Below are 25,747 nucleotides of genomic sequence, written 5' to 3' on the forward strand. Positions count from 1 at the left end.
CATTCAGAGAAATGCACGAGACGACACGAGACGGCGGATGCCTTAGATACAGGCACACACGCATGCGCACAGACCAGGAGAGTCACATAGTAATCGGAGAGTCCCCGATTTCATATTATGTACAGACTCCACCATAATCTCCGTCCTTTGGATCTAATTATGACCTGAAATCACAATAAAATGAGTCACGCCACTCACTTCCTGTGCTGCGACACCCATTGATTCTTCTTCTGTGTTACTGCAGTAACAGCAGCAGGTCTGGTCAATCCACAGGAGAATCGCCTGGCTTAAACCGATATACTCTAATTATGCAGGGTTTGAAAGGTCACGCACAGGTGATCTTTGGTTTATGGCCATTTAAATCATTCAAGGGTTTTGAATGATAAACATCTAAAAGGAAGGAAACCTCTGGTGGGGAAATAGGCCCGTATGAGCAAACTGACATATTTTGGGATTAAGGAATTGGGAGAAAAATCTATGCTGGAGTTCAGGATTTCCACTGTGAAAGGTCGTATAAATGGCCACAGAGTAAAATCCCACGGTTTGGATATTGTTGATACAGTGATATTTAGTGATCAGTGAGAAGGTCCTGAGTGCACACCTGCCTCCTCTACAGGGTTTTACAGTATTTCACCATTTTGCATGTTGTCAGCAGTAAAATTAGACAACAAGCACAGTTCTCTTCTAATGTGGATTTTCAGCAGTGAGAAACACATCAAGCACAGCATATACGGTGTTTCACAGGTGGACCACACATAAACTGTACAGTGTTTAATGGCCGCCAGTAGTGTTAAAAGTACTCACAATAATGACATTATACATATTTAAGTGGAAAAGTGCAAATATTTGAATGTAAGCAGAGTCATAAACAAAAACACAGGTTTAAAGGTCGAGAGGCCCGAGCTGTAAAGACAACGATAAAGTACCTTCGACCCCGACAAACGTCCAGCACAACACCAACACCCAGAATAAAAACGAGATAATCAGAAGGATGAGAGTTTAAACAGCTGACGTCACACAGAACACATCATGTGACACTTTTTGGTTGCCTTCATTAAAGGTTACTGTGCACATCAGCGCCGCTTTCATTTAGAGCTGAACGTCAAAACGTTAAGATGGATAATAAAGTTTATGACTGACGTCACAGCAGTTATGACTTTATGTCCCTGTGGACATTAAACTCACTGGCTGAACAACACGGCGTGAAATCCTGTTTGCTCGCCTTGTGCCTCAGTTAGCATCAGGATGCTGCTGAGGAAACGACCAGCCAGGGGACAACTCTGAAGAGGATGGGGAACATTGAAGTGATCCTTCTGCAGTGATCAGAGCACTCACCCGGCTGAACGTGCTTTCATACACCAGGACAACCAAAGAAGTGTCCCTGAGACCGAGAAGGTCACGTCCTGCTTTTAAACCGAGCACCTTTAAATGGACACGGTTCTCTTTCTTTTATCCACGATGCTTACATTTGTAGAGGGTTGACATGTACACAGGTGATTAAGCATCTACTGTTGGAACTTGGACAGGTTATCCGGGAAAATCAGTTAGCGTCTATGGACTGCACTGGTGGGAGCAATTGTGGAGGCTGAGTGATACATTTCAGCTTTGGAACGACACAGTCCTCCCCAGCACAAAACCACCCTACACCAACTAATAACATTTAAAAATGTACCACAACTCTTTCAAAGATGAACAAATAAAATGGCAAATCACAAGAACACAATTCTGCGTTCATGGACAGCCATGCTTTATATCTTTCTTATTCCCTTCCTCTTCACTTGTGTAAGCAGATGTCAACTTTTACAAGAAACAGTAACGAAGTTGCAGTGGCCACATTATTATTATACTTATATGTGTTCCCATTAATTAGCCAACCCAAATACACGGCCCTTTTCTCAAAGCCAACCAAAACTTCAAATTAACAAGAGCGATAACAAAATGAAAACATTAAGTCAAACCATGACACCATTAGCTTTGGATGGACAAACAGCAGCCCTGCGTTCAACCCACTGCTCCAGCACCTCCTATGTCTGTTGCTCTTTATCCAAAGTCAGCCTAAAGCTCTTCTGGATGAATTTTCTGCTCTTTCTCAGGGTTGCCTGGCTTTATAGGGGAACAGCCTGACGTAGCAATGACAGTTCTGCAGGGTCCACTAGACAGAGCTAAAGGGGAAAGTAAATGTATCTGATACTTGATGATTGTCATGAAACTCTGAAGCACACTTTCCTTACTTTCATAGGTGACAGAGATTGTTAAGAAAAAGAACAGGTCAGTTTTTCCTGAGTGTAAAGGTACATGCATAATCTCACATTAAAATGATTTGGGTACAGACGCTTCTCCTTAATATAATAACGTGATTCATTTCTTCTACAAAGCACTCAGTGATTCATTTGTACACAGATTATTTATGCTTTAAAATCAGTTCTGCATCCAAGAATTTTACATAATATTAACATTATAAATAACTTATAAATCGTAACAGTGCTTATATACAGAATAACATCATTTTTCCACTATGTTTGTTCTCACCATCCAAAAATCTCAAACACATCCAGTCCAACAGCAGAGCATCAAAGAAACAAGAACCAAAATCACCAGACTGACGCAGATGACACATTAGGAGCAGCAGCGTGAAGGACACTAACAGATTTACACACAGCTCGCAGTCACTCTTGCGATCGCTCTCAGACAGTCGACTTTCTGTCTGCAGTCGATCGAGGCGTCTGAAGGCAGCACAGGAAGGACCTGCTTCGAAATAAAGGTTGGCACAGATATGCTTAAAGGGTCTTCACAATAACACAGCAGATACCACATGTATGTACAATATTACAGTGACTGATGAAATAAAAGCCTCGTAGTTCACTTAGACAGTACAGTGTCCTTTACATGCTGGAGTCTGTTTCCTCCTGTGAGGTGGCGGCAGACGGGCTGATGATGCGGTCTAAATATTCGCCATGCATATTGGGAAAGACTCGTCTGTCTTTGCTATAATACAGTTTAAGGCCTGTAAAATAAACCGGTGATGATCCACAGACGTGCCTGTGTTCCTCGCATCAGCTTGCTGAGACGAGAAAGACGGTGAATAAAACCGAGAAGCTCCACGGCGCAGAAGCAAGCGCGTACGTCACATGACAAACTTCTCCCCAAAGAACAAAACAAAAAAACTCGTGTTTTTGCGTTTCAGGTGCAGAATGATACGTTTGCACTGTGTGACCACTTTGAGGAAAAGGTGTGAATGAAGGCGTAAGCACACAGTGGATATAAAGAGGATGCTGCGTACACAGGAGGGTCATTAGGACTCAAGAGGAGGGCTCATCTTCATGCAGGTCCTCCAGCTCTCCTTCTCTGGGTCCATCGCCCGTGCTAGCCTTCCTAAAAAAAGACAAGAAAAACCACAAAGTCACAGCTCTTATGATCATTCGAGGTTGGACAGCAGCAGACAGGGAATTATCTAAATGGTGACACTACCAAGCCTGCTAATTAGAGAAGGTCTGAATGTTATTAATGCATGAATATCAAAAACACACAGAATGCTTTATGGACGCAGGACGGCTTTTAAATGACAGCAGCAGGGACATGACAGCTGGGAAAGGCTGCTCTCCCATCACATCTCGTGATGTGGACAAGCAGGAGTTTAGGGATCGAAAATGATGATGGGAGCAGCGGCTGGAGGATGTGGGACAGACAGAGGCCGGACTGCTTCGCACAAAGTGTTACCTGAGTGAGGGCTGAAGTTTAAAAGAGGGCCGGAAGGGCCACGAGTCCCTGCAGCAAAGTGGGAGAGAAGATGGACAAGTCACATATGAGAGGACAAAGAAACGCAGGCCCGTGGGAGGAAGCCCGCCTCCCCACCACATAGGTTCCAGCTGCACTTTTAGCGGATTTCAAAAATGATCAAACACTTCAGAGTTTCATTCGTATCGTAGCAGTGCAAAGGAAATAACACATTTTTTTAAAGGCCTCCCTGTGGCTGAATCTGAAAACCACACTCTTCTGACTCAGGATGGGGATTACGCGCGCTCCAGGTTGCTGCGGATAACCAGAGCAAAAGGACTTTTGTCTGCAGCTGCAGTTCAGCGCAGCAGCAGCTCAGTGATACTGACAACTGTCAATACAATGACCGAGCCAACAAGCCACCTGAAAGAAAAGCACGAGCCACAAAAGGCTGGGTTTAGCTGGCTGACTATAACAGAACTTTCAAAATAAAGCGAGGGGACTTTCCACTCAAACTGGTTGCTGATGAACTTTTTTTTTGGATGATTGGATGAAAGAAAGGGGAAAATTTGTCTCTAAATATACTTTGGTGGGCTGCATGGGAAACACTGGTGTTAATGGTGCATTCAATTTCAAACATGCAGGCTGGAAAGTTTCAAGTTAAATTCCAGCCTGAGAAACTGTAGCTTAGCAAGAAACACAAATCTTTGCTGAGTCAGCAGAGCTTCCTTGGATACAGTCACCACGGACACAAGAAGCTGCCACCTGTGATGTTTCATCAAAACAGGACAACATCTAATAGCTGCTACGTCATTTTTCCCCCACAAATCTTGGTGTAAAAAAAGCGTCTGGGACTGGTAGCATCTGTCTCTCAATGTGCAATCACATTAGCCATTAACATTTAATTGCTTCCCCTCATCAAAAGGTTAATAATATCCCCGCCAGCTCTGCTCCACTTGGATTTAGACATGGAGAAAATCACGGCTCTCAGCGCTTTCCAGTGGTTTTTGGTTATGTGTCCATATGTTTATATTAATAATATCTGACATCTTTACATAAACATATTGTACTCACTCAGAATTGTATCCATTACTCTATGATAGCCATACAAGTTGGATTTTCACTGTGCAGCAGGGGGCAGTATTATTCAAACATCCATATGCTGTGAAAACACCTTCACCTCAGAGAGTGGCTCTGACAGCCGAGCGTGTAACGGTGGAAACCAACAAATCGTCTAATGAAGCCGTCACAATGGGAGATCAGCAGCAGGCCATGTTCATGACAAAGTCTGCTGACATCAGAATATAGTCCCAAGGGTGCCCATGACACACCCGATAACAGCTGTAGGTGCGCCCGTTTGTTTTCGGCTATACAAGTTGAAAATGCACAGTGGGGACGGGACGAGCTGATTGGCCACTGACACCTGTGATGCTTTGAATCCATGTTACTGCCAAACCAAGGTCAGCCTGAGGCACTAGCTGATTCTCTGAGTTCTTCTAGTCTTGAGAGCTTAAAGCAACACACAAAGAAACACTTATACAAGCTGTAAGCTCCACTGCATACAATGAAAGAGTGAATTATGATGCTATGGCAACACAAGGAAGCAGCAGCTGCTGCAGCAAAAAATGAGTGCTATTTAACCTGATAGGGAAGAAAGAGGAGACAGGTGTGGAGAAAAGATCTGTGTTAGAATCTCAAACAAAAAGATTGTCTTCAAAGACAAGATAAGCAAGTACTGAGATGCAGACAGTCAGGAAGCTGAGCTCTTACATGAGCAGACTACCAGGTGCAGACATGGACCTCTCCTCTCGCCGGCTTGGGCACTCAAAAGGGTTACTGAAGGAGCGCTTTCTCAGCATGGCCTTTACCAAGATCTGAAACAAACACAAACATTAAATTCATTTTGTTAGACTAATAATAAATGTCCAAAACAGTTAATAGAAGCCCAGTCTGAGGGTCTACAGTGATTACACAGATTATTATGCAAGCTTGCTTCAAATGAATGCAACATTAGTGCATTTAAGGAGACACATAATGGAGATATTCAAATGCATTCATTTGGCCATTTTTTTTTTTTACATTTTATGGTTGAACATTGATGAAACCCCGCCCCTCTTTGGTTAACAGACAGAAGGCTGTGGTTGTTAAGAGCAGCTACTCTGAGTGCTGCTGAACGCAGCAGTTTGATAAATGAAGGACACACTGTGTTTCTTACCACTGCAGAGAGGCTGGGAACGAATTTGACCGAGTTCTGGATATCCTCCTCTGTCACCTCTACCACAGAGCAGTGGTCCTCCTCCAGGGGCAGGGGGTCAGCACCTCCCTGGGTCACCCACGGGTCCATCTGAAAGGACATGGACAGCAGTGAAATAGGGCAGTTCATAATTTGACACAGAGGTACAGAGAAAATGCACAACAGTAAATACAGTCAGTTTACGAGCTTGAGTCCAAGCAGTGAGTTAATGGCAAACACGAGCTTTTCTACGTTTACAGGGAAGGTTTGTTTCAAGCTGTGCAGTCAGTACTGATTACAAGTGTTATTCTACAAGAGCCAACATGGTAAGACGTCGTAGTTGATTCAAGGCATCAGTGTGACCTAAGTGACATTCGCTGACCAATCACTGTGACCCATTTTCCATTTCATGCAACGAGACCCATCTGTGGGCTGCAGAGAGGGCGGTGTCGTTTGTTCTTCCCTTTTCAAGTTGGAGGTGCCAGAAAGCCAAGTTCTCTAACTGTGTGCAAAATATTTAGACAGTTACAAAAGTATAAGTTGAATATAAATATAAGCTGATTAAATGTGACGACTGAAACAGGCTCTTTCTGTCACATAATCAGTAAACATTAGTGACCCAATGGGAACATGTGACACCTCTGCTGTGTTTTACAGATAACTGAGGCGGTGTCACGCCTGTATATTTGTATATTTAAGCCTCTTCTTTTCTTCAGGCTGATTAAACCTTTTCTAATTAGATACTGTTGTGTCTGCCTTTGCCTGGATATATGACGGCACTTCACTTACTACACCGTTCTTCATGCAGCTGAGCTCACCCATATGTTTTTGTCCAGCTGTCAGTTTAGTCACACCAGTGTTCCCACTACATCTCTGGTGGATTTTAGCAGCCCAAGGATGACCTGTTTTGTTTGCACTGAGAGCTCCTTTGACTCTGCTGAAGGCTCACAGCTGACAAATCTGCTGCAGGCAGATGCACATGCCAGGTTGTCCCAGATTTGTCCGACTTTTCCGAGGCAGGGAATGCAAATTTCACACGACACATAACTGCAACAGCTGCATTAACAGGAAATATCCCAAGCCTCTTCTTTTTAAAATGAGAGGTGAGCCAGCGCTGTGAAAAAGCAGCCCCTGCCCAAGGTTTGGTTTTTAAAAATGTGCGTCACAATAAAAATGCTTTTTTTGGTTTTTGAGTCATTGTGTGTTTGTGCACAAGGACATGCACGATGCCTGAGAGCCTCCAGATCTCCACAAACACAGAGAAAACGAGTCACATGTCTCATGATTAGATTGTGTCATGGACACAGTGGGGAGTGGGAATGTCATCGGTCCATGATTGTGGACCATCCACAGCACTAATACACACTCAGTTTGTCTAAGAACGCTACTCTGTGGAAACACAGTGAGGTCAAAATCTCATGTGTTAATCACCAGTGAGAAAATCACAGTTGTGCTCTAATTATGAACAATGTGCTAAACCTGAGGGGCAGTTATCTGAACTCGTTTTCTTATCATCCATCAGTTTTGTACCTTGATCTCTGGGATGGTGATCCTGGTGTCTGGGTTTTTATCCAACATCTGTAAAATCAGATTCTGCAGCTCTTCACTGGTTTTTGGCCTGAAGAAAAAACAAAATGACGATTTGGGAAAAGGTTTCTGACCCACATGTTTCCATCATGATTGGAAGACTTAAGTCACGCCCCGTTTACCTGAGGAGGTCATCTTATGATTGTAAGACACACTCAACAGTAACAACATGAAATTATGACTTTTCTGCTCTCTCCTGTATCAAGCCATGTTTTGTTAACATGCAAAGCACAACTGACCAATTTCTTGGACTCGTTGTGGGAAAAAAAACATCCCAAAAATGAATGAAAACTTTTATTCACCGTTGGAATATTTGGTCACTGACATGAAGCTCTGAACACGAGCTCAGCGTTAAACTGCCAACAAGTCGTCACAAAGTGAAGCCAGCAGTTTGTGTAACTGAAGCTTTCATTTCTCCTCTTTGTAAGAAACGGTCACTTAACTCCTCCAACATCTTCCAAACCGCTCTTAGAAAAAAATGGCTTTTCTATTAAATGAAAGAAATTTATAAGCAGCCATGAATACTTTTTATTTAAGGCAGCTTGGCAGTTGTTCAAGGGGGTGATTGTAATTGAAAGGCACTTGCTTAGTGAATGCCATTTCATAAGTTCATATAGACAAACAGACAGAATTATATTTATATTTGGTCAGCCATAACACAAAAATACCACATTTAGTTAAAAATAAATTAGCAGCTAGAAGTAACCAGCTGACCCAAGCAGTCAGCTGGTAAAATGGTTGAACTAGCTAGCCAAAAGGGCTAAACTGTTAAAATACATAAATATATAAAGTCAGCTTGGATTCATGCTAGAAGCAGTTAGCCAGAAATATGTAATCAAGTGTTCAAATGAATAAATGATGAAACTTTTTCGCTAACAGCTAAACAATTAAACGTGTTAGCTAATTTCATTTTATTCTCTTTATTCCACAGAGATGCTTAAAAAATACCCCACAGTGCGATGGAGGCCTCGGCCCAGGTGCGTGACGTGCATGCTCTACCATTTCTGACACACACAAAGGAAATTTTAAAAAAAAGGAAGGTACACACGATAGGAGAAGATACTAAGTAGCTTTAGCTAAAAATAATCTGCTACATTCTGTTGGAATAGAACAGATATATGTGGACTTAATGAACACGACTGTTGGAAGACACAATCTAACATTAACACTGTGCTGCCCTGTCCTCACACCTCCTCACACTGCCCCTTCTTCACTTCTCCCTTATCAGCGTGTCCTCCTCCACTACCTAACATCTGTCTTTTATCCTCTCTGTATGATATTCCCCTACAGTGAGCAGGCCTGCGAGCTTTTCTTTGACCTTTTAGTCAAAAGGAAAAACAACTGTGCAGCGGATTGTATTTATGTAGCTACTGAAGCCTCAGTTTGCTTTTTCAGTGCTTGTTTTGATTCAAATGTAGGTGACGTTCATCGTGTGCTGTGCCAAGCTATTCGGGGAAAAAAAAGAACAGAAGAAGATGGTTTTGTGACCGCGTTGCAGATGAAGGATAACTAAAGTGAAGATGATGACTGTCCTTAAAAATAAAGTGTCCTCCAATGAAGTGGAAACTTACGTTTCTGGGAATTCTACAGGCTTGGTCCTTATCTTATTATGCAAAGCCAGTATGTACTCGTCAATGAAGGGACACTGCAGGAAGAGCAGAAGAAAGGAGGTGAAAACCACATGAACACATATGCACGATGCCTGCTGCACCGGGCGAATATCAGAACGGCCTAAAGACGGCCGAGACGAACAACAGCAGCAATTAGCCGCTTGGATTTATTACATTTAACGACAGCACAAGAAAGCTGCTGTGTCAAACACAAACACGGTGGCAGACAGCGCTCCCACTCAAGTCCCACTAGGTGCTGTTAACAAGTAGCAGAAATGTGAAATGGACACATTATTCTATGCTTTTAAACTAACACTTGTGGGGCAGATGTTGTCACATTTACCTTTCCAAAGGCGAAGCAGTAGAGGGTAACTCCCATGGCCCAAACATCCAGTGCCTGTAAGACAGTTCCAGCAGTGACATTATATTCAGATAAATGGGAAACATTTAGAGGAAAAAATGCACAGAGTCATTTTAAGGTTATTGTTTGGGGGCAGCTACTGTCAGATACCCTGAAGATGAATTTGTGTGACGACACAGCAGAGGTAAATCTGCCCCCCCACCCCCACCCCGCTCCCTGTAGCTCGGTTTGAATCTGTTTGTGTTCCCTGATAGATATGGGATGATTAAAGCAGCCCTCTGAACCTGAGCAATATCTCAGACACTCGATGTACCGCTGCAGACGTGACATGAAGTATTCTGTCTGCTGATTTCCACGTCCTCTGATGGTTTGGCCAAATCACATTTTTACAGAGGCCGAGTCTAATCAGGCAGAAACTAGAAGTGCATCTTTTAAAAAGCTTTAAAACCCAAACAGCAGACTGAGGCACTCCAGTGACTCTTACACCCTGATGGCTTCTGCCTGCAATCAGCTGCTCTGGCCCCTCGTTCATGGACATGCAAGGTCAGCGTCTGAGCGAATCCACCAGTCTGTCCTTTCAGACAACTGCAGAATATAACCTGACAAAGTCTGTGATGGTGGATTGAGGGGAGAAAAAGGAAGATTTGGTGATGCTAATATCTTAACCCCTTCCTGCAGCAAATACTAAAGTCACACTTTAATGCTCTTCATATTCATCGAGTTCACTCACTTTTCCACTGAAGCTCTTGCGAGTATCTGACAGTGTCTCTGGTGCCATAAAAGCCGGAGTGCCAGCAGTGCTGGACAGCAAAGCGTCGTTGCCCTCAAACTGGTTGCTGACTCCAAAGTCTGCAATCTTCACATGGCCATCGTCCCCGAGCAACAAGTTAGAGGGTTTGATGTCCCGGTGGACAATCTTCTGGTAGTGCACTGGGATAAAAAAAGAAAAAACACAGAAGAGAGCTTAAGTTTCCCTTTGGACACGTGGAACCCTTATTTCTGTTTTCTGGAATATTTCTTCTAAACACAAACTAGAACTATCCTTGGAAAAACGCAGAACCTGGAACGCAGCCTGAGGATCCTCAGGCTGCGTCTTTATTCATATACACTGAGGTTTGAGAACATGTCATTACGGGCAGAGGGCAGGTGGTGAAACGTCGTCTTTAGGGGAAGAAAAGAGCCCAGATAAAACACTGTGGTGAGTGTGTCATTATGAGGGCAGAGCTGCTCTTCTTCAGCCTGCGTCCTGATTGGGCACCAACATTCAAACTGGAGGAAAATAAATATTCTCAGCAAATGGGCCAAAATTGTTGGGAATTATTTAAATCTTTAGCAAAGCATTGTATTACAAAGGTTAATATTATATTATGTGACTCAAGCTCAAAGAGGAACTGTGTCTCCTGCTGGACTCGAACCAGTGACCTTTCACTGGTTCGATGGCGGAGTAAACACCTGCCACGGTGGATACAATGTAAAGCAAACAAGAAAATAACAACAACAAAACACACACACGCAAACACAAATGACACAAACTGTAAATATTGCATTTTAACAAATATAGTTTTGGTGTACGATTTCACCACAGCAGCTGCTTTGAATGAATTTCGCTCCATTTGACTTCTTTAAATGTTACTTGTTGCCAACAGTAAACACTAAAATACAACTCAGATATATAACATGGGCTGATGGGGTTACATAGAAGAAATGCTACTTTACATTTGTAGACATAAGGAGAGAAACAGACACCGAGCACACAACAGAACAAAGTGTTACACATGAGTGAAAATGAGCTCTTTATAATTATTGTTTCATCAGTTTTCAAAGTTCTACCTCAGGATTTGCAAAAAAACAACCATTAGGTATTTTAGGTACTGAAACAGTGTTTCAATATTACTTGTATATGTAATTAAATGTCAACATCCTAACATGAATACTAACGAGTAATTATAACTGTCAGCTGAACATGGTGACGTGTTTTTCCTTTCAAACGTAGGGTTATAATTAAAAGGTTTTAAAAATGGAAATAATCAGTCGAAGCAGTTTGAACTTGTCTGTAATTGGAACAATTTGGATTTTTGAAATCCATCATTACTTAAAGTGGGAACAAACCCTAATGCTTAGCAAACAGCTTTGTAATCAGAGAATCCTGCTTCATTAGCACTGGGCAGGAGTGAATGGGTTTTACTTGTGACCACCGGCTGTACTGGTACATCTCCATTTTGTCCCAGTAACATTGTTACCACGATGGATCTCAGAGCTCAGGATGACAAAGCACTGGTCCTAAATGATTAGGATCATGGCCTACTGAAATTAATCATCTGCAACAAATGAGGCCTGGGCACGAGGAGAGCTGTATCATTTAATAGAAGCTCGATAGTGACGGAGGAGATGGAGAGGGCCTGTCCCTGCTGCGACAGGGCGAGAGGCAGAGGTCATCCTGGACAGGTCGCCAGTCTTACTGCTTATATAATGCTTTTAATCTTTTAGCCACTTTGTGAGGTACTTACAGTATTCGATACCCAGGATAACGTCTCTGAAGTATAAGCGAGCTTGTTCTTCTGACAAAGGATTGTCTGTGGGCACTTCCATCACTGGGCTACAAATCCACGCAGACAGCAAGCAGGAAGAAGGAAAACACAACAAAAACACAACACAGGCAGTGTGATAGACACATTTGCAGATTATGTGTAACAGTTGTTTCACTGGTAGCAGTGCTGTTGACTCTAAATGTGACTTTGAGATGGGATCCAGATTTAAGCACTCTGATGCTCAACAGCACACACTGCTAAGTGTCTGATTGGATGACAGCAAGTTACACAGGAGGACATGAATAAAGCCCTCCCTGTAATGAAACAACACTGTGATGCTGCTCTGCTGTATGTGCTGCAGACAGTGCTGGGAGCCACAACATCATCTCTCCAACCATTCCAGCATTTTCCTGAGTCACGCTCAATATTGCAGAAAGTATTGATATTGATGGATATATAATTATATTAACAAATGGGGATGTTTCATTCCATCCCACCTCAAACAGCACATTTATAAGGAACAAGTCTCTGCAAAGGGTTTGTTGATATCTTCCAAGAGGATCCATTTAAACCTTTCATGTGAAGAACCAACTTTATCTTTGAGCATCATCCATATTTTTGAAAACCAATTTAAAAGAACAACAACAAACCAACAGTTGACTCTTCAGTGTAATAATCACAGATTCTCTCAGATTTTTATCAAAGAAAAAACATCTTCTCCTTTACCAAACGTTTATACAGACACTGTTAAATCTTTCTGCTTCTTTGTCTCTAATGAATGAAACAGACGTCAACAAATACTTTTAAATGACTTTGTTCCTTACAAATACATTATAGTATAAAGTTATACGTTATAGTGTATGCACTTGTTTTGCTCATTAATAACTGACGTGTGTGGGAAAAACACATTTAGAAATGTCATTGTACTTTTCTGTTTGAGTTTCTGTGCTCTCTCTCTCTCTCTCTCTCTTTGGATGCTTTAAAAAAACCTTTGTGTGTCTAAACCTGCACAGTCTTCACTTGTTACTCACAGAGCTGTTAATGAGGAGGTTACAGTTTGCAGCACCAAATTACGAACATTAACAAAAACATCATGCGTGCGCTTTCACGCTGAGTGGCTGCTGCCATGTTTGCTCTGCTCACAGTTCATTTGCTCAGGCTCATCTTTTAAATGCAGCTTCATGTCAGAGCAGCAAAGCAGCGACTTCATGGGTGAAATGAGGTGCTTTGTTATCGACTGTTACAGCAAAGATAACAGCGTGACACTCTGTAAGCTCTCTGAAGTGAATTTCAACCTGCCTTACGCTCACCCAGGGCAGGTAGTGATTCAACATATGGGCCTGAGTGCAGTGCAAACGTCTTCATTTTTAGGGTTTTCAAGCAATAATTCAGATTCCAGTTCCAATTCCAGATTTTGTGAAGGTCCTTGGACATGGCTGCTTTGTGACAAATTTTCAGTCCAGTCGTTTTACCTGATCATTTTCAGACAAATGTTTTTAGCTGTTAACCTGTCAGTCGCCCAGCATAAAAAGCTACTGTGAACCAGTGTTTCCACACAGACAGCTCAGGAAAGATCCACATTTAAATTCAATCTTCTGTTATTAGCAGCATGTTATAAAAACATTCCCATGTCTTTAGTTCAATCTCCAAAAGATGTCAGAGAGAACACAGTTTAAAATTAGTTATTTGCACCAACAAGGTGATTCCCAAAGAGCTGGTAACTGAAACCTCGGCACATACTGGTATGTTGTGCAGTGTGTTCTTAAAAATTGTGGAAAGTCTTCTGCAGAGTAACAGCAGCCGACTCGTCCTCTCAGAGGCAGTAAGAGAGCAAGTCCATTCTTTAAAACATAGCTTCATATGAAAAGGATAATGGAAGTTATTTACACATACACGTGGATGATACCAGCCGTCCACTCCACTCCAATTTGGTTATAACAACAAAATGTTGTGCACCATAATTTCTTTAGCACTGCAGGAAGGAGCAGCTCATGCATGAGGACGTGAAACGCTTACAGCGCTGGCTGCCAAGAACTGTGGAAAGCCAAGAAAATTACGAATCCTTTGAAGGCTGAGGTGGAACAAACGGCTGCACGAGTAATGAAAGAAGAGCGTAGCAGTGATCGAGGCAGGGATGAAGGGGTGGAGAAATGAGGAGGAGAAGGTGGGTGAGCCTTAAATTATTTAGAGACAAAGGACAGGTTCTCTACTCACCCCTTACGCATCAGCTCAAACACTGTCAGAAACAGGGAGACAAGGAAACACGAACACGTGAGACCAAATATTTGATTCATTTATTCATTCGGCCTGTTTTTGACCACTGCTGCCACTGAGGCGACACCCAGGCTGTGCATTACTCTATAGCCCTGAATTACACGAACAGACTGACTGTGGCACTGCTGATGGAGAGCTTCTGCATAACGCGTGAGCCCTAAGGAGGTCTGGAGGGAAACAACCATCTCTGAATAAATGACATGTACGCTTGTCGGTGCCGTACGCATCAAACGCCACAGGCTTACAGACACAGGGCAAGAACAGAGCAAAAGTATTTGGACACATAAAACAAAGACGTGCATACCCATGTGAAGGTTGTCCTCTGATGGATCATCCAGCACCTGCAGCATTAAAACACAATCATCGTAAATGGAGAATTTCTTTATGTAAAAGTGGTGGTGAGCAACATAAGAAACTAGTTTCATTTAAAAAGCTGCCAGCACGCATCACGACTGACTCGCTGCAGCATTCAAAGCCTTTTCTTCTTCATCCCCCCGTCTGCTACCATAAAAGCTTCCTGTAGCTCTCGACAGTCAGGAGGTTGATGAGAGTTATAATTTAAAACAGCGGCTCAGCGTGATTTGCACAAAAATTATATCTCTGCAGTCGACACTTGACCAGGTACACAGGCTGACTGAAAAGCTGCGTACACCTTTTCTACTGAACAACACACTGACGGACGCATTAACGCAGGCAGAGGCCGCCATCGCTGCAAACGCTTTAATTTGACTATTCTCATGACAATTTGGAAAAATGCTCCGTGAGGTGCAGCCTTTTTTTAAACAGTGTTTTAAGGTTGAGCTGTGTGCAGGGCAGGAAAAAAGAAGAAGGAAAGCACAGGTACAACGGGTACTTTTGAAAACTAGTCCAACTTCGAAATGTCAAATGAGCTCGAAGAGCTGATAAGTGGGAAAAACTGCATGACAAAGAAAATGTTACGCTGAGGTCGGTTCATGCTTAGTTTTAGAACGATACTTTGGTATTTGAGTGAAGGATGATGAAGAAATTATGTTTTTTAAACTATTAGCATGAGCACCAGAAAAAGATAAAACTCCATTATTCTGACATACTTCCACTTTACACAATCAGCCAACCTAGCCCCACCCTGTCATGTGATTCACTGAGGTCCAGGATGTGAGTGGGTGTTGAGGCGTTTGGGAAGGATCTCAAAACTGGATTCTAGATGGCTGACAGTTGGTGTCATAAGCCACCGCCGAAACCTTGGCTGATTGTGACCCACACCTGTTTTCACACCTTGGCTCGTGTGATTATGTAGAGGATCAATAGGGGGTCCATGACCCTCTTGGGGACACTCCCACAGGGCTTAAATCTGGGACTCTCCACCAGTTACTCACCAGTAGAACTGAAGAAGCTTCTCGGATGAAACGTCTTCAACAAACTTAAAGAAGTCCAGATGCTTTTCTTTCCCAGATTAAACTGTGCGTTTCACCACAGAGCTTGGCTAACACACTTGTTACGCAGCTTTTACAGTACCTGCCCTCCTACATAGCTGACTGACACTTCTATTAGCAACATAACGAGAGCTCAGTGGTGGCAGCAATACTGGGTTCAGAGGCATGAGGATGGGAAATCACTAGAGAGTGCACTCCCCCCGGTGAACCTTAAAAACAGAAAGGTCAGGCCAAAAAGAAACCCAGCAGCGTCGTGAAATCAAGTTCTGTGGAAGCATGAAAGGTCAACCTCTCTAAAAATAAATAAATAAATAATAGAAAGTGTGAAGAATTAAAGGAGCGGCTCATGAGTCACAGCCCCACCTCATCTGTCAAACAGAGTGGTGTTTGTGTTACTGCTGAGGCACGCTGGCATCAGCAGGGTGATCACACAGGTGTTCAGCATCTTATCCTGACATGTCATCGTTCAGAAGGACAACCATCACAACAACATGGCCAAAGCAACAAGAAAAAAAATAAATCACAGTTTAGAGATTTGGGGTATTTTTTATGTGCATCTGTCCAATAACTTCTGACCTCTGGGATATTTGGCAATGTTACAATGCATACATCTCCCACGCAGCTCTTTCTATACTGATGCAACCAATTCCCAGTAAAGTGAGACTTCCCTCTGCTGTGCAGTATCCACCCCAAAATCTGCGATGTGAAGATCGTGCCCAGATATGAAGATTTGAAAGAGGAGACTACAAATGATGCGTAAGTGCAAAGAGTGACGTTATTCACTGTGTGACAGAGGGGAGATAAATAGTCTCAGCTCGTGGACTGAAATGAGCTTTCCAGACTAGCCCACTCTGCTCAAAGCCAGCAGCTTGAGGTTGCATTAGCTGGTACTGATGGTCTTTTATTGCAGCTAATAGACATTTTTCACAGCAGACATGTTGACTTGTCACAGCAGGCAAAGGTTTATTAATGGTGCCTGCATTCCTCTTACGGAAGTTCTTCTGTTTGCACACTACTTCAATATAATGGCAAACTGGGACACTTTAAACAGCCATACAATCATTAATTCCACCTGTAAGTTCCTCACTGTGACAGGCAACAATAACTGATATGACAAAGGGCTATCGAAGCAGCACAAGGAAGAAAAAAAGGGAAGAAAGAGGAACGCTTGCTCGTGAGATCTATGTTAATATTAAACTTTAGTGGAGATATTCCCAGAATTCCAACAGCTGGCACAGTAAGGATGGAGATTCCAAGACTCATAATCCAGACTCGGCCATGAGAACAAGCAGAGCCGCAGTCATTTCACCTGCAGTACGTGTTTAAACAGAAATCTACAAGTTCTTGGTTCACTTTTGTGTCCAGTGTGTCTGCCCTCCCCCCAGCCAACCGGCCACTATGATTTGGTGCTTTATACAGCAGGTGTTGGTAAGTACTGAACACCTGACCAGTTTTCAAGGTAAATACATTTCTAAAAGTGTTATTGACATGAAATTCTCACCAGACGTCGGTAACGACATATCCAATCCACACGTTCAACCAGTGTAATAATGAGCAATGACACCAGCTGAAAGCTATCAGTAATTACAGGGCAATCCTGCCACTTGGTGTGAATTAATATCAGCCGGTTCAGTCCCAACCAACGGTGTATAAAAAGGTGCGTTATTAACAAGGTGTCACATAAGATACATGTCATGATGGGTAAAACCGACGAGTTCTCCTTTGCAGCCTTATTGTTGAAATGCACTGATGAAGGTTGCAGTCAGCACCGTTAGGGCCATAATCCACAAGTGCAAAGAACATACTTTCACCACAAATCAGCCAAGACTATGTGCAGGATTTCCAGGTGTCCAGGTGACAAGGACCACCTGTGGAGAGCTACAGAAAGACCTGGAATCAATGAATAAAGCACTTAGCCCCCGCGACCTGTATGCTCACCACACAACACTGAAGAGAAAGCACGCTGAAGCACGTTCACAGTTTCCTGAACAACATTTAGACAAACAGTGAAAAAAAAAAAAAAAAGAAAAAAAAAAGAGTCTGGTCAGATGAGACCAAAATTTAACCTCCACCATGTCTGGAGGTTCAAAGGTACCACCTGAAACACCATCAGTGAAGTTTGGAGGTGGGAACCATCGTGGTGACGGCTTCTTTCCCAGCATATGGCTCTGGCACGATTCTTGTAATTGAAGGAAGGATGAATGGAAAAATGTAGCGAGACATTCTTGTAAAGATTTGCTGCAACCTATGAAGATGAAATGAGGGTTGGACATTTCAGCGAGACAATGACCTCAAACACAAAGCCAAAGAAACTCCCAGTGGGTTTCAGGGAAGGACAACAATGGCCCAGCCAATCACCTGAGCTGAATCCAAGTCTGTGGAAAGAACTAAAACTCAGAATTCATAGACGGGAAACTTTCAGGGCTTGAGACCATTTTTGTGGAAGAATGGGCCAAAATCACGCAACGACTTCCTCCATACCAAGAATACATTTCAGCAAGCGTGTTCAATACTTTTCCCTGTGTCATTTCTCATTATTACACATAATTTATGGACATCTGTGGATATGTTGCTACTGACACGTGGGAAGAATTTCATGTCAGTGGCACTTTTAGAAATATATTTACGTAGAAACTGGTGAAGTGTTCAGTACTTACCTGCTGTATACAGCCCCAAATCACAACAACACTCACCTCAAGCTGGTTTGTATTGTAAAGTAAAGACTCTACAACAATAACTGAGAAAATCTCAACAATCATAAGCAAGTACTGTGACAGTGGGGAAGAAACTGCCAGCAGATAATTGGGGAAGCGTTCAATACTAATTTTATCCGCTGTAAATGGAATTGGACAAACACTAAAGGTGAAAGGTCGCCATGGCACTCGAGTGTCACAACAAGTGCAGGACACAGAAACAGGAAGGCCTTTTACTCACGTCAGTCACTGTGTAAATGTTTGCTGGCACCAACTCATGAGTTCGCTTTATCACTGCTCTTTTCCCTTTACATGCAGTATTTCACATCATGTTGCTGATTAAAGAACAGAGAAGCTTAGTCTTTTCATCTGAAGTTGCTGATTGATGCAGTGACTTTTGGGAAATGACATAAATTGAACCAAGTATTTTAATAAAAATGTCTGATTTTATGGGTTCAGTCTGACTCTGTTTCCAGCCCTCTGTGACAAACGGCCGCGTCGTTTTCATCACTCCTAATCTGTTCCACTCAGCGTGGCCTCTAATGTTTCAAAACGAGCCAAGAAGTCTTTTCATAATTAGAGAGACCGGACTGCAGTCTCACAGGAATCAGATGGATAGCGCTAATGAATGTGACGCCGACCCAAGCACAGCCTGTTTAAATGGATGAAGAGCGCGAGAGAGCCAAAGGGGGGGAGAGCAGGTTGTCCCATTACCAACATACGTACGCCCACAACGAGAGACAAAGAAGGGAAGTACTCAACTTTTACTTAAACTCTATTTCTGGCACACACACACACACACACACACACACACACACACACACACACACCCCAAGCTTAACTCCGAGCCGTGGCTGCGGCGCCCCCACCATCTGGCCAGGGCTGAAAAACCAAACTGTCTGCTGATATCAGAGGGGAGTGGCATGCAGCCTGAGTCACCCATCATTTTACCAAAACTACCGATTCTGCAGAAAAACGTCCCCACTCAGATGAAAAACAAGAATCCGTTTTTAGAGCACGGATGTTTTGTTGTTTCTGGAATATAATCCCGACTCACTGTAACTGTGAGTGACAATCAGCTACAAACATCCGTCAACAAAAGCTAACAGAGGTGTGTGACTCTGGACCGGCACTTCCTGTAAGAAGATTCAAGCAGAGCCATGCTAGGCTTTGCACAAAGTAGCTTTCAGCTAAGTGCTAATGATCGTACGCGTGCATGTTTACAGTGATGATGCTAAAGTGCCAGTTTTTAGCAGCATATCATAATTTCTTCCTTTAGCAAACGATCGATGTCTTGATTTTTGGCCCGTTCCTGCACAGTCAGCACTTATCGTAGTTCCTTTTGTGTCTTCTTGCTTTTAGTTTCAAATATTTTTGTCTTTATTACAAAAAGTCAGGATATTCACATTAAATTACAACTTTTTATTATTTTACCTGCAGTAAATCGAGCAAAGTTGTTGAGGCAGGCTGCACTGGGTCGTACCCAGACGTTCAAGTCCAGGGATAAATCTAAAAAGACTTTTTTTACACTAAATAGGATTTAAAATGTATAAAAAAGGTGTGTTATGTATTCTTCAACAGAGAGAGCGATGATTATGACATTCAAAGAAGGACATTATATACCTTTTTTTTACAATTCAAAATGCTACTTAGGATCTTAAAGCTGGATCCGAACTAAGTCAAAGAATAATAAAGCATTTTGATCTCATCTTGTACGTGGACCAATCAAGCTGATGCCATGACTTTTTAACTGCCACTTGCATTGCTAAAAGCTGGAAAATACTACCATTTGACTAATTGGCAGCATGAATGCATCCCGGAGTCAAACAGCAGTTAATCGACTCGAACTAATGCGTGGCTTCACCTCTGAAGTGCACCAACAATTTATCTTTCTGCTCAATAATCACAGAAAAGTACAGAACCCCTCACCTCCACCAGTTTGACAATGTTGACATGGTCCAGTTTTTTGAGTATGGCGATCTCTTGGTAGACTCTTTCCAGGGGTCCTAAGATTTTGGGCTGCTCCCCCTGGGCCACCTTTGGTCCTCTTGGGGGTGGGCGACCTGCACACCAGAACACAAACCGCACACACACAAGGCCGTTAAATCATTCATGCGATTGCCGATGAGTCATGTTTGGTGTCCTTTTTAAAAAGTACAAAAACAATCAACCAAAATAAATCAGTGCTAAAAACCATGTTGGTGCATGCTAATTACACGTCAGCCCTCTAATCTCCCTCTGCCCATTATGTTGGTGAATTTCGGCAGCACTGTTCCAGCTCTATGAACGCTTCTGTTGCTTTTGGTCTTTGGCTGCATTAAAAGCCGTTCCTCTTTAAACAATAAGTAATTCCACACACATAATTCTGCAGCCTGTCAGTTTATTTCACTCAGGACGACCTAAAGCCACACATCTACGATCCAACTGTATGACCTTTATATAAATCCTGAATCAGCAGATTTCAGTGCACACAGGCATACACACAAGATCCAGGTGAGCCTGCTGAAGCTCAAACGGAGCATCAGAATGGGGATGGAAGGCGATTTACGTGACTTTAAACGTGATGGGCTGGTCTGAGTCACAGAAACTGCTACTGCTGGGATCTTTATTGGACAACCATCTCTAGGGTTTACAGAGAAGGGTAACCAAGGCATGCAGAAGAGCATCTCTGAATGGACAGGCTGTTGATCTTTGAAGCAGGGGGTTAGATTTGCTCTAACTCGCCAAGATTGTAAAACCGTTGTCCGATCTGATCAGACTTCTGCTCCGATACTCAGACGGTAGAATCTGGCATGAACATGAAAACACGGATCCATCCGCCTTTTTAATCAGTGGTTCAGGCTGCTGGTGGTGCTGAGCATGCCTTCATGATCACAGTGATCACAGCTGCTGACAGCAGGTCAAACCTCAAATCATCTCAAACTAGTTTCTTGAGCGTAACAGTTTCTTCGCTTTACTCGAATGGCCTCCACAGTCACCGGACTTCTATCCAACAGAGCAACTTTGGGACGTGCGGCTGTCGTGTCCATACGGACCAAATCCCAGAGGAACGTTTTCATGTTGAATCTCTACCATGAAGGATTAAAGTAGTTCTGAAGACTAAAGGGGTCCAATCCTGTACCTAATGAAGTGGCCATACATACTTTTGGTATTTCTTACTTGCTTATTCTATTTTCTCTTTGAATCTAGGCTGATCCATTTTCTTCAGCTTTCCTGGTCAACAGAAAGAAAAGAGAAAAAGCAGAACTCACGAGGAAACCCGCACTGCTTCATTAACTTCTTCTTGGACACCAGCTTCATGGCCTGAAAGTAAAAAGTTATTTAGAGCATGCAGTGTGATAACAAACACTGAAATAATGATGTATGCAACAAGCAAAAAGCATCAGAGAGGGAAGCACATAAACCCAAGACCTTAACTCATGGACTGTTTCGCAGCCAGTTTTAATTCTATGAACGATTCAACTAAAAACATCATGTGGACGCCGCCTTCGCCCAACGAGCACAAACATCAAAGCAGGAAATATGAACGTTGATCTGTCGTATTCTCCTTTGTAAGAAGTGAAGGCGGCATTTCTCAGCAGATCTGAGGACACTGAATCTTTCATGGAAAAAAACAAGTGGCTCCTCGAGCACAGCTGAGTGCGCGCATGTGTGTGTCGCAGTGATCCTGGCCTCTTGTAAGGAACTGGTCATGGAAAGGAAAAGGAAAGTAATAACATTCACTGCATGTTTCTCTACCAGCCACTCACAATATCAATGTGAATTCACTGATTCGTAATTTGCGGTAGGAGGAACATTTTCTGCTATTTCTACACCACAAACTGTGACACTGATGAACAGCCTGGTGGTTTCTTTTATAACTCTGGTCGCCATGGCTATGACTGTGCACAAACGAGGTTTGGCAAAAAAGAAAATCCTCCGCCGTGCACAGTTACATGGTGTGCTGTCTGTGCGTACGTGTGGAGTTGGAGGAGGGTATGAATGTGGGAAATGTAAGCGTCTCTCAACCACAGCCAGTTAAAAGTTAAGGAAAGGTTTGCTACAGAGCTCTTTATGGAAGCACTGATATTTACATTACATCTGAGCGGACACTGTCCACAGTGGGTGGGCGGAGTTCTAGTACATGCGACTGCAACGACATCATTGCCATTTAGCTAGTAGGTTTGGACACGACGACTACAAAACTACAAAATCAAAATGTAACGCGAGCCTGGCTGAAGATGGACTGTGTACTGAGGAGGCAACGTGACTCATGTGTGGCGCTGAGCAAAGGAAGCCAAAAGTGCGTCAGCAGCAAATAGATGTAGTAGGAGGTGGATAAGAAGGTTCAAATGACTTAAGGCATCGTATCGTTCCCATTACTGCACCACTGAGCCTGCTGTGAAGCCTTCAGCGCTCTGATCTGTAGCTTTCTCAGTAAACACGCGACACTTTGCTAACAGATGAAATAAGAGCACCAGAAAGGTTGGATCAGGTAACCTTTACTGACAGGCTGGATGAGCTCCAGGGCAAACTTCACTTTCTGTGCAACATGCTGGTATGAAACAAAAACTTAATTAGCTGCATGCACCATGTAATATTCACTGATACCACTGAAAGGTTTGTTTTTGCATATTTCTGGAATACGGGCATATCACATATTTGGATTCCTGCAGTTTTCCCTCTGTACGCCACACCAGTGGGTTTTATATCAAACTATAAGTGCGTGACTGAAGTGAGACTTGCAGCTTTAATTCAGTTTAAGGGTTTAATAAAAGTACTGCATTAACCCTTCAGCAATTATAAAGGCTTCAAGTTCATTGGACAACTAACAATGTTAAATGTAGGGACTGCTGTTTTCACCCCTGACATGCGCCACCAGACTAATGTCACCGTGTTGGTGCTGCGCCTGAATCATCAAAATGGACCAGGTTCAATATTCCAAGTGACCAATCACATTGTTGTGATGTCATAGTTCTACCACATGGAAAAAACCAAAATACCAAAAAGGGAGGTGGGGGTCAGGGTTGGGTGTGGGGGTCAGGGTGAGGTGTGGGGGTCAGGGTGAGGTGTGAGGGTGGGGGTCAGGGTGAGGTGTGGGGGTCAAAACAACAACAATTATGTCATCGTTTGTGGACTTGATGGAATTACCACAAACAAGGTTTGGTGTACGACACAGTGACATCATATTATCCATCTTATATTTCTTTCTGTGTCACGGAAACACAAACAACAACAAAAAGCTGAAGCTTCCTGTTCCTTTAGTGAAATCAAATATCTGTTAATAATTAGCTCTTCAAATTCACTGCTCACACTTCTTAATATGAGCTGAGTGAGCACGGCAGGAAGTTGCTTCACTTTGGCGCCCCGAGGCTGACCAATAGCATCGTCACATTTGGATTCCTGCCCATCAGGTGTGGAGCACAGTGACTGTACAGAGGACACAGGACGCTGCAGAAACATATACGAAAAATTCAAATCCTCAGCACTGATGTTGATACAGTTTGTTTTCTGCATAAATATACATAACATTAGGTACATGATGCATTTTTAAAAAGTGCAGTTACGTCACTTAAAACTGACCACCGCTGCTTCATGAGTGCAAACACTGGTCGTTGTTCTCCTCAACGACAGCGCGTCTTGTTGATCTTTCCTCTGTGACATGTGTGCATGCTGTACGTGGGCTCAGACGTTCTCCATGAAAAATCCAATCAGTTTAATGTTCTGCCAATTCAGACTGCCAGGAAATATAATCACCCTTCCATGTCACCATTACTCATCTCCTCCTCTTTGATTCCCATCATTGTTATTTCAGATGCGCCTCTCGTTTGAGCCAGTCTGCATCGGCCCACAGCGCGTCCCCGCAGGAAGCGCTTCCATCAGTGTCAACAATCAGAGATAAACACAAGAACGCAATGAATTGCAGACATGTGCAACAAAAATGAGACTTTTCCCACACGTATGTAGAAATACTGCCGGTACACGGGAAGCTTTTCATTCATTCATTTTTATTTCTTTTCAAGACGGCCAACATGTGATAATCAATCAGAGTCTGTTTCAAACACATAAGGTCGTGCTGGACCCTGAGTGTGAGGAGTTAATATCAATTTCAGTTAGCAATTCATTTGTCACAGTTAACTCCAGTATCATCACATTCAACTGCAACTCGATGGCAGACCGACTCCGTCTCATTGCCATTTTATTGCTGCAGATGGCTTCTGACAGATCGCAGACCGTCGTCAAAGCGTTTGATAGACATCACGTTCACAGGTTCACACAGGCAGGATAGTTTTTAGGAGGCTGGACACAAACTGCCGCTCTCAGCAGCTCTCCACACTGGACATTGTCTAAAACTGCATTTCATTACCGTCTCAAGAGCCACGTTTATTTAAGCACTGACTTGTTTGAATATTTTACTTCTTGCATAGAGCTCGTCTGTGTCCTTGGATAAACATCCTGTTCATTACCATTTAGCACCAGGACAAGCTCCTGACTTGTGTTTAGCAGTGAGCTGCTGCTGGCTCTGGTTCAAAAGTACATCTTAAACCCATCCAGAGTCGACACGACTCATCCAAATACTTCCATTGTTCCTACTGTACAGGGCAGCTGAGTTATGTTAAGGTAATAAACAGCTTACATTTGGAGGGGCACCTGGATGGAACGGCCTAAAACGACCTTGTGTTTGTGTGCTGGCTCGATGCAGACTCTCCCTGCTGAACTGGCCACAGAGCAACTGATACACATAGCAGAGCTGCTTTGAAGGGAGATAAAAGGGCCTGAGATGCACTTTAAATGGCAGCAGACGCCACTCACACTCCCAAGTTTCTTCCACAGCAACTGATGCAATTTAAGGGATGAAATTCACAACTAAGCAACAAGGAGAACAAAAAAAAAAAGAATCAATAGCACCGGTCCTGGGTGGAGGCAGTAGACTGTGAGAGGCTTGATGAAAGCTTAAAGGATTCCCGACATGCCAAATAACTTACATAATGTTTGTCATCATCTTCATTGTAGGCAAGTTTTACCACACCATAGGAGCCCTGCAATACAAAAGCAGAACAACACATGTTTACAGGCAGACCAGCCCGAGCATTACACAATGAAATCTATACTTTGAGTTTTTGGTTTCAGCTTTGCACCAAAACAAAAGCAGCTGGCGAGCAGGACTGCTCAGAGAATCTGTTAAGATTCCTAAAGCATCACTTGGAGCAGACAGCAGCGCCATACTGACAGAATGTTTTCGAGGCAGCACCATTTCCATTGAAAGACAACATTTTTATTCTTTGGCAGCACAGAATGGGTCCTCCCACACACACGCTTCCCTAGGATGTGTGTTTACTGCCAGCGTTCTGCACC

The 25,747-nt window shown here is 43.0% G+C and overlaps 1 protein-coding gene across 7 annotated transcripts in view; it reads right to left on the reverse strand.

The window, feature by feature from the left end:
- Positions 1-756: 756 nt before the first annotated feature.
- The window catches only part of camkk1a (calcium/calmodulin-dependent protein kinase kinase 1, alpha a), a 55,030-nt gene continuing 30,039 nt past the window's right edge, over positions 757-25,747 (reverse strand). For 6 of the 7 annotated variants that reach the window (XM_039618245.1, XM_039618246.1, XM_031748075.2 and 3 more), the window contains 14 exons: positions 25,378-25,431; positions 21,664-21,715; positions 20,342-20,475; positions 14,612-14,648; positions 14,248-14,269; positions 12,013-12,101; positions 10,236-10,435; positions 9,488-9,541; positions 9,106-9,179; positions 7,478-7,565; positions 5,930-6,058; positions 5,485-5,588; positions 3,718-3,765; positions 757-3,372 (listed from right to left, as the gene is read on the reverse strand). In XM_039618245.1, the coding sequence (XP_039474179.1) occupies positions 3,300-3,372; positions 3,718-3,765; positions 5,485-5,588; positions 5,930-6,058; positions 7,478-7,565; positions 9,106-9,179; positions 9,488-9,541; positions 10,236-10,435; positions 12,013-12,101; positions 14,248-14,269; positions 14,612-14,648; positions 20,342-20,475; positions 21,664-21,715; positions 25,378-25,431 (1,158 nt within the window). In that variant the 3' untranslated portion in view covers positions 757-3,299. The remainder of the gene's footprint in view (positions 3,373-3,717; positions 3,766-5,484; positions 5,589-5,929; positions 6,059-7,477; positions 7,566-9,105; positions 9,180-9,487; positions 9,542-10,235; positions 10,436-12,012; positions 12,102-14,247; positions 14,270-14,611; positions 14,649-20,341; positions 20,476-21,663; positions 21,716-25,377; positions 25,432-25,747) is intronic. The other variant, XM_031748076.2, reaches the window with a different exon arrangement.

The sequence above is a fragment of the Oreochromis aureus genome, linkage group 10 (assembly GCF_013358895.1).
Source record: "Oreochromis aureus strain Israel breed Guangdong linkage group 10, ZZ_aureus, whole genome shotgun sequence".
In the NCBI taxonomy this organism is placed as follows: Eukaryota; Metazoa; Chordata; class Actinopteri; order Cichliformes; family Cichlidae; genus Oreochromis; species Oreochromis aureus.